General features: G+C 35.5%; 2 protein-coding genes across 2 annotated transcripts; both read left to right on the top strand.

Moving 5' to 3' along the window:
• LOC109841877 lies at window positions 1,372–3,933 on the top strand. The gene is made up of 7 exons (XM_020410806.1): window positions 1,372–2,041; window positions 2,360–2,740; window positions 2,855–2,941; window positions 3,041–3,404; window positions 3,492–3,556; window positions 3,615–3,753; window positions 3,840–3,933. Exons 1-7 carry the CDS (start codon window positions 1,372–1,374, stop codon window positions 3,931–3,933), a joined length of 1,800 nt encoding a protein of 599 aa, XP_020266395.1.
• LOC109841876 lies at window positions 4,061–5,633 on the top strand. The gene is made up of 5 exons (XM_020410805.1): window positions 4,061–4,234; window positions 4,314–4,415; window positions 4,504–4,638; window positions 4,734–4,973; window positions 5,349–5,633. Exons 1-5 carry the CDS (start codon window positions 4,061–4,063, stop codon window positions 5,631–5,633), a joined length of 936 nt encoding a protein of 311 aa, XP_020266394.1.

Genomic DNA, 10,096 nt, shown 5'->3' with positions numbered 1-10,096 from the left:
ATACGGGTGGCTCGAAGATCGCCGCCACCGCCGCTTGAAGATCGCCGCCGCCGCTCGAAGATCGCCGCCTCCGCCACCGCTCTCTCCCCTCTTCGAAGATCCCCAAATCAAAGCTGCGACTTGGCCGCCGCTCAGAGATCTCCGCCACCGCCGCTCGGAGGTCGTCACTGCTGGTCGGAGATCGCCGCCGCCTCCGCTCTCCCCCCTCAAAACCCTATCCTTCGGCGCCGTCGGCTTCTCCGTTCTCCCCTCTTTTCCGCCGCCCAAAGATTGCTGCCGCTGCTTAGAAATCAAAGTGAGTCTTTTATCTACAATTTCATAGCATAATCAGTCTTTTATCTACAATTTACTTATTGAATGAATAACTACTAAGGCTTTGGATTTGGTTTTGACCTCAAACTGTATCTTTGTTGTCTGTACACATGTTACAAAGGAAATGCCAAATCCTGGCTTTCTCTAGATAGCCATGAGAGGATTTAGAAAGTGAAATATTCTATTTTGTTAATATAATTTCTTGCTAACTATTGTGTCTTTTAGTTGAATTTTTATTTCCTTAATCAAATGCTTTGTGCCTGAGTCGACAAGGGAATCTGGTCCCTTTATTATGTAGTGTCTGCTTTGTCATCTTTCATCTTGAGAAAGCATCTTGATATTAGCTAAACAAGGACATCTCTACTTAGTATCCCTATCTGACATTCTTCATGTTTCTTGAGCTAAACAAGGACATCTCTACTTAGTATGCTTATTACTTAGTTGTAGTGTGAAGAATTGTCAGTTTTATATTTTTTCTTCTCAAAAAATTGATGCCACAACCTTCTATTTATGTATCTGCATGGTTGTTCATAATTGACATGGTACTCTGCTTAAGGATCTTTTTTACATTGAATTATAATTTTGTGATGTGATGTCAAGAGTTGATATTAAGCTAAATTTAGTCATTATGAATTGGTATTGCATTTTATGAATGATATTTACCGGTTGCAATCCATTGTAAATTAAATTAACCTGGTCTTTGTGCTTTGCAAAGTCTTGCTAAGCTAAATTGTACAATTTACTTTTTTGAAACTTGTTTATCTTTATTTTGATCGTGCCACATTTTTAATGTGCTGAATTTACTTTCTAAGAAATTTTATCGCTAACTTTGACTAATTTAGGTTGGTATGGCACGTGACTATATCATAGTTAAGGATTGGATGTATGTGAATCGTGAAAAACGCACAAAGCCTGAATTCATTGAAGGAGTTGCCTCTTTCATAAATTTTGTGCGTGAACACGATAGGATCCAATATGGGATGATTCTTTGTCCGTGCAGTCATTGTGGGAATAGGCTGCATCGTAAGGAGGAAGATGTAGAACTTCACATTATTAAGCATGGTTTTATTAAGGATTATACAATTTGGGTATATCACGGAGAAATCGTACGTAGCTCCTAATATTGCCGATAATGAAGAAGAAGACAATGAAGAAAATTTATTTCCAGAAGAGGAGATGGAGGAAATGATAGAAGTTGCTTTTGGTGACTCCAATCTTGCTGAAGATGATCATCCTTCCGGACAAGAACATGTAGATGAGTATGAGAAGTACATGAAAGATGCCAAAAGACCAATTTATGAGAATGCAAAATATTCCACACTATCATGGTTCGTTCAACTTTTCCAGATTAAATGCCTAAATAAATGGAGCAACAAGTCATTTACGATGCTTCTAAAATTCCTGAAAGATTCTATGCCTCTGGGGAACAATGTGCCTCAGAGCTGGTATGAAGCTAAAAGGATAATGTCAGATCTGGGTTTGAATTGTGAGAAGATTCATGCATGTCCTAATGATTGTGTACTGTTCTGGAAAGAAAATTCTAAACTGAAAGAGTGCCCTAACTGTGGAGTTTCTAGATATAAGAAGAAAGCACATGCTAACAAGAATGACATACCAGTCAAGGTGGTACGATACTTTCCTGTGACACAGAGGCTGCAGAGGCTCTACAGGTGTAAGAAGACAGCGGTGGCAATGACTTGGCATGACCGTGCTATTCCAAGTGAACATGGTAAAATGAGTCATCCAAGAGATTCGCCAGCATGGAAGGATTTCGACAAGTTGCACACAATATTTAGTCAAGATCCCCGTAATATTAGGCTTGGATTAGCTAGCGATGGTTTTTGCCCCTTTAGTTTTAATGGCAATCCGCACAGTACATGGCTTGTTATAATGATGATATATAATCTTTCACCGTGGTTAGCAATGGATCAATCATATTTTTTGATGCCTCTTCTTATTGATGGGCCGAGTTCACCGAGCAACAATATCAACGTCTACCTTTGACCTCTCATCGATGAGTTACAGTCTTTATTCGTTGATGGTGTAGAGACATATGATACAGACAAAGGGGAAACATTCACAATGCGTGCAGCCTTAATGTGGACAATTAATGACTTTCCTGCATATGGAATGCTATCAGGTTATTCTGTACACGGTTATAAAACATGTCCTTACTGCCATGCCGATACATCATCGACATGGTTGCCCTTTAGCAAAAAAATCTGTTATTGCGGTCATCGACGTATGTTGGAAGAAGATCATCCTTATAGGGATGATGCTGTTCACTTTGATGGTACTACAGAGCATAGAAAGGCTCCAGTCCCCCTATCCGGAAAGGACATACTTGCTCAGTGGAATGTTTACGGAAATATAACTTTTGGAAAAGTAAAGGAAAGACAGGAAAGACCACAAGGATGGAACAAAAAAAGTATTTTCTTTGAATTTCCCTATTGAGAGACAAATACCGTGCGTCACAATCTGGACGTGATGCACATTGAGAAGGGAGTATCTGAGCACATACTTAACTTGCTTCTTTGTAAAGATGGAAAATCAAAAGACAACCTCCAAGCTCGGAGAGATTTGCATCACTTCAACATTAGAAAAGAATTGCATCCTGTACCTAAAGCTGGTAATCTGGGCAAATTTGTACTCCCCAATGTCGTTTATCATATGTCAAAATCAGAAAAAATGTTTTTAGAGGTATTACATGAGCTGAATGTTCCCACAGGCTTTTCAGGATCATTTAATAAGAAGATAAAGACTGTGAAAGGCAAGATCGATGGCTTGAAGAGTCATGATCACCATGTTATTATGCAACACCTTCTCCCACTATCCCTAAGGACTTCTCTTCCAGAATCCGTTGGTTTAGTGATCAATGAACTTTGCACCTTCTTTAGAGAATTGTGTGCTAAAAATGTCGATGACAAGGAGCTAGAAAAGCTAGAGAAAGCGATACCTTTGATATTGTGCAAGCTTGAGAGGATTTTTCCACCGTCGTTCTTTGATATCATAATCCACTTGATTGTTCATCTTGCAAAAGAGGCTAGACTTGTAGGACCGGTACAATATAGGTGGATGTATCCTATAGAAAAGTAACTTTAAATTTCCATTTGATGCAATAGATATAATTTTTATCTTCTACATTATTGTGTTTAGTAATTTAATGTGAGTTTTTGTAGGTACCTTTTGACTCTAAAAAATTATATACGAAATAGAAATCGGCCAGAGGGTTCTATTATGGAAGGTTATCTCTTGGAGGAAGTAACAACATTTTGTTCCCGTTATTTGGACGAAAAATATAGAGACAAAGCTCAATAGACCTGTGAGTATTCATGACGGAACATATGGCAAACTAACTTACACGACAATGGGACTCACATTTATTAATGATATACATCGATTTATCATCCTCAATAGCATATGCCTCGAGGAAGTTAGAGAGTAAGTATGTTTTATATTAATTGTTATATGCATGTATATATAAAATAATATGATGTTAATGTTATAACAATTCATGTTGAGAACAGAATTCACAAGGATGAATTACGTGAAGAGCATCCTAATTGGAATGTTGAACGATTGGAAAAACATCATCATGATAATTTTGTAGCTGGTTTATAAATTATGTAAGATTTTCTTTGTCAATATTTATATGTCATTATCTTAATCTAAATTTGTATCTTTATTTATGTGTCAATATTTATATAATCATCATGATAATTATATACATCGAGGCGTGAAGATAAAGATGCAGGAGAGAGTCCGAGGCAATCGAAATCAGGTAAAAAAGGAGTGTTATGAACTGTGGCTGGAGACTCCCCAAGAGAAAAGAGATGATCTTTTCAAGACAGAGGTGTTCGAAGGGATCGATAAAAGATGGTGGGACGACCTCTGCAAGTTATTTTCTTCTAATAGGAAGCAGGTATATGGTTAACAAATAATTCAATGATTGGCATGTGCTTATTTTTGGATCACAATCTAAATCTTACATTTTTGTGCAGGCGGAGGCAAAAAGAAATAAAGATAATCGGGAGTCAAAGAAGCGAGGTCGAGCAACCTATACGGGTGGCTCGAGGAGTATGGTTCGGGCAAAAGAGAGAGTGGTAAAATTAATCTTAAGAGTTTTAAAAAATGCATTTATTAATTTATGATACGATATCTTATACAAATTTATGTTTTGGTGAATTACAGAGAGCTCGCATCGAAGAATCGGGTGGCAGTTCAAGTGCATTAAAGGAGTATTTAGGTACCCATGCGACTTTAGTCGATCCAGGAGCTGATACATATTCATGTACATATCCCGACACCCAAACTCAAGAGTATTGTGTAAGTGTTATGCTTTTGACTAATTGAAATTTTTTTCTTGAATATGCTTATAATAATATTGTTGACTTAATATTTGAATACTTTATGTGGTGTAGGCTCGGGTGATCGAAAAGGCCAAATCATTAGGGGTCGATCGAGAACCCAAATCTACTGCAATGACCACAGTCTTAGATGATGTACATGGAGGGCATCATGGTGGTTATGAGAGAGGTTTGGGTCACGGTGTCACTAGATTTTATTTGAAGACTTCCTCCACTCCGACCTTCGCTACTCCTCCTGATGTGCTTCGTGAGATGGCGGAGCTTAAGGCCAAGATGGAACGACTAACCCAGCTTGTACGTATATATGGTTACTTTAATATAATTTTTTTTTCAATTCAGTTGGTTAATTAAATTAAAAGGAATAAATTTTGACGAGAGTACATGATAATAACAATGTATTTAATTTAGGAAGCTGATTTCAGAAGTTTATTTCTCACATTGCAAGATAGTTTATCATATATAAAACTCACAATTATCTTCGAAAGGGAAGTGAAACTGATCCTAAAAGTATAATGTAATATATCTGACTTTTATATCCATAACTATGATTCAATCCGTGTAAATTAATAAGAGTTTTATATCCTCCTGATGTGGACATTTATTAAATTACAAATTTGTGTGAGATTCATCTGAACGTGCCCTCTAAATATCATTACTTATACTTTACAGGTTGATTATCATACCGCTCATCCACCTTCTGCTCAGTCTTCTCCTGGTGCTCAGGGTTCGGCTTCTGCTCAGCCTTCTCCTGGTGCTCAGGGTTTGGCTTCTGCTCAGCCTTCTCCAGATGCTCATGGTTCTACTTCTGCTGCTCATCATTCTCCTCAGGATATTTCAACACAAAATCATATTACAAGTCGACTGGGGGGCTTGATAAGGGGTTTAACGCAGGAGGGTTACGGTGAGGACGACGTCCGCAAGGCTTTTGTTGATTTTCTTCAATTTAGTCAGTAGTGACTTGCACTTTTTAGATATTTGAGACATTGTATTTTGGATATTCTTTATGTTTGTGATTTAATTAGTTTAAAAATTACTACTCGCTTTTCATTTTAGTAAATTTTTTGTTTTGGCTTATAATTACGTATGGTAGTGTTAGGATCTTGAATTCATTTTATGATATTTATGTTTTTGGTTGTATAATTGCATGGGAATATTGCTATGAACAGGTTGATTAATATTGCTATGAACAGGTTGATAATGTGCACAAATAGTGCACGTTTTTGTACAGGTGTAAACATTCTGCACCAACGGTTGAAACCGTTGGTGCAAACAACTTGCACCAACGGTTGAAACCGTTGGTGCTGTTAATGCACAAGGTTGCAACGTTGTGCAAATTTCATCTACCATTAACCGTTCAGGGTGACATTATGCACATCTGGTTCCAACATTTGGTGCATGGTTTTTAATTTTAATAATTTAAAATTAAAAATATCTAGCATCCAACGTCTTAACGTCTGGTGATGATAAAAATCGTTCGGCATACTTACCCAACATATTGTCTCATCGCAGTATTTGCCCCACGTTCAATCGTTAGGTCACTATCACCCAACGTGAAACGTTGTCTGACCTCTTTGGTATAGTTAATAGACAAGTACAAGACTTAAGTGGATAATATGTATGGCGAATTTAAAATCCTAATCTTTATTTGTTACATATCAATCCTTGATATATGCTCAAATCCATACCTTATATTATAATTTTTTGAACTAAACCATCTTTGGCATGACATATATAATAATATACTATATCATATTATATATAATAGTATATATTATCATATATATATATATATATATATATATATAGAGAGAGAGAGAGAGAGAGAGAGAGAGAGAAACTTATGTCAACTTAAGTAGACGTCCACTAAGTTTCTTAGTCATTGATGATCACTTGATTGAGCTACATTGTGGATAATCCGCTCTGTTGAACTTGATCTACATATTCTAAAATCCCAACACACTAAATTTGGGGTGAACCCGTCGTGGTTTGACCATTCATCCACTCGTATCAATTTTAACTATTTCGAATGAATAGAACTTTTTACATGGTTCGACGGAGGGTCAAACCACAACGGGTTCACCCTAAATTTGATGTGTTATAGTTTTAGAATATGTAGATCAAGTTCAAAAAAATGGATCATCCATAATGTAACTCAATCAAGTGATCATCAATGACTAAGAAACTTAGTGGACATCCACTTAAGTTAACATAAGTTTCTCTCTCTCTCTCTCTCTCTAACATGATTTAGGAAAAAATCTTTAGGTAGACAAAAATACCCCTATAAAGTTTAAACTATCCTAATACTAATCAAATTCTAATTTTTAAAATATATTTCTAAAGATAAGTGATTCAAAACGTGGCCGCTTAAAGAAAAAGAAAAATAAGAAGAAAATAAAACCCATAAAATATATTTATGCACTATCTTGATGGGTCTGTTGAAAGTAATTTTTTAAAATATATTTCTAAAGATAAGTGATTCAAACGTGGCTACTTAAAAAAAGAAAAAGAAGAAGAAAAAAAGAAAATAAAAAAGACGCAAGCAGGTAGCTATGTAAATAGATAAGATAGTATTAGACAGTGTAGATGGAAGATGAAATAATTGTTGATACTTTCTTTTACTTCTAATTGGGAACTATGATAGGATTATAGTGTAATATTGAAGAACCACATACGAAAGCTATAGTCTTGGATAAGTCTCATATCCTTTTTAGTTTATGGGATACTTTCAGTTTGTATTTATTCTGCAGTCTTGGATAAGTCAATCTTAAATTGGTCCCCTTATTTTAGAACCTCTTTTGTTAGTGTCTTCTTCAACAAGTATGTCGTATTATTGTTGTAAATAGATTAATAATTATTTTGTTAGTGATACTTGTCAATTATTTATAACAATATATTTTTATTAGCATGATTAAAATTAATCACATAAAAATTAATTTGAATTAATAGATAAAATTATGCACATGGTTAGAAATATATTTATTTATAGGAATAGATAGGTCATAAGGGCTTGCTTGCAAATATAAAAGGTTGGGGGTTTTCTGCAAAAACTGCACACAGGAGTTCGGTGACCCCGATAATCTCGTGGGCTAGAGCCTGGATTTCATGCTCCCATATACACATGGATGAGATTATATAAAATCATAAATTAAATATCAACTCAATTAAGCCAAGAAAAAGATCCTCAAAGACTTCTAACTTAAATCAATTTCATAGCAGCCCCCATTAACCTACAGTCCCTTAATTTATATTAACTTAATTTTTGTGGTCTAATGGTGCCGGTTAGAAGAGCCATGTGAACTAAATGTCTTAATATTTATATTAATCTACAAGAATATAAATATTTCATAGAATATAAAATATTCAATTATTATCTACTCAATATCTTTAATCATGCATAGTGCATAGGTTTATAATTAGTTTATGAACGTATCTCTTTACAATGTTTTTAATTTTATAAGCAGAATACACAATGCAACATGTTTGTTTATTATCTTTGTAACTAAAGGTATATTCTATGCTGCGAATGTGTTTTTTTTGGTAAATGAACTGAAGTTTAATCATTTCCAAATGTATACATTGTGAAACATAACAAAAACCAGAAGTTATCTGGTAAACAATAAGAAAATAATTACAAAATCACTGTGAGATCTTTTATATGAACACAGGAACTATCATGCAGAACTTTTGTATAAATTGAAATTTTGATATCACGGAGAACCTGATTTGATCTCCTGGCTCTGCTCTGGAAAATTCTTAGATTTTGTTCTTTCCAAATCATATAAATTACAGCCGCAAGTGCCATCCTCTTCAATTTCTTCATAGGACCCTTGCCTTTCAAGTTATTAGAGTACCAACCAATGATCATATTCCAATCACAAGACCTCCATTTATACTTCAACCAGTCCATTACCCCGTTCCAAAATTTAGCAGCAAACTGGCAGTCAAAAAACAGATGTCTATTTGTTTCCAGTTGATGACTGGAACACAGAACACATCAGTTTTGATTTGAGTTCAAAACCCCCATTTTGCACAATCTATCCATGGTAAGAAGCCTTGATTGGCAAACTAACCAGACAGTAAAAGAGTGCTTAGGATAGAGGGAATTATCCCAAACTGTATCATACCATCTCACCTGATGAGTTGAAGGGACTAGAGCTTTGTATAATGTAGAGTGCTTACGTTTACCATTATATCTGCAGTCATCAATGGTATTCTTTAGCAGTGCAAAGCTTCCAAATTTATTCAACATCACATCCCTCACCCTGAGGAGTTGCTTCCACATCCAAGAGTCATTCACTCTACTTTGAACTTCCCAAAGATTGCAATTCTGTAAATAGTTGCCATGAATCCATCTTACCTACAAAATATCTGTTTTAAGGTGGATCATCCATAATAACTTTGTAGCAGCAGTATAATTCCACATTTTTGTAGAAAAAAGACCCAATCCACCTTGTCTCTTCCCATGACAGATAGTATTCCATGCAACTAAATGAAATTTTTTCTCCCATAGAAAGCCAGAGTAGAGTTTATCAATTTTCTCTAATACTTTAACTGGTAAGATATAGTTGCTAATCCAAAAAGTTTAAATACCAAGGATAACTGATTTAATGAGTTGGAGTCTACCTGCATATGATAGTTTCCTTTTCTGCTGCCAGAACTAAAATTTATCTTAAAATTTTCCAATTAAAGAAGAGCAATCAATATAGGACAATCTCTTTGAATTCAGAGGTAAACCAAGATATCTCATAGGCAAGACACCCTCTGAAAAATTCAAGAAGTTGCAAATCTGGGTTTTGATGTCATCCTCAACCCCATTCAGATACACAGAGCATTTGTTGAAGTTTACTTCCAGACCAGAAACCAAGCTGAAATCTTGAAGGCATGCATTTATTTTGGTAATTGAGCACAAGTCAGCTTTGCTAAATAAAAGCAAATCATCTGGAAATATCAGGTGTGTGATTCCCAGCCTTAAACATTTTGGATGAAATTTAAACAATCTATCATCTTTCAAAACACTTAGTCTTCTTGACAGGTATTCCATACCAATGACAAAAAGGTAGGGGAAAGGGGATCCCCTTGCCTTAAACCCCTAGCTCCCTGAAAGTAGTCATACAGTCCTCCATTAATTGCTAATGAGAATTTTGGTGTAGTTATACACTCTATGATCCAGTTAATCATAGTGCTAGGGAACCCCAAATCAGTAAGCATAGACTTGATAAACTCCCAGCTGATAGTGTCAAAAACCTTTCTCAAATCAATATTTAGGACAGCTCTTGGAGAGTTATGCTTTCTTCCATAGTGTTTGATGAGCTCATGAGCTAACAGAAAGTTGCTAGAAATAAGCCTTCCCTTCACAAATGCACTTTGAGCATCATTAACAAGATATCCCAAGACAGTTTTGACCCTGCTTGCAATTA

Source organism: Asparagus officinalis, chromosome 5 (assembly GCF_001876935.1).
Source record: "Asparagus officinalis chromosome 5, Aspof.V1, whole genome shotgun sequence".
NCBI lineage: Eukaryota > Viridiplantae > Streptophyta > Magnoliopsida > Asparagales > Asparagaceae > Asparagus > Asparagus officinalis.
Note: the sequence above shows the minus strand (reverse complement) of the source record. Positions and strands in the feature narration are given on the sequence as shown.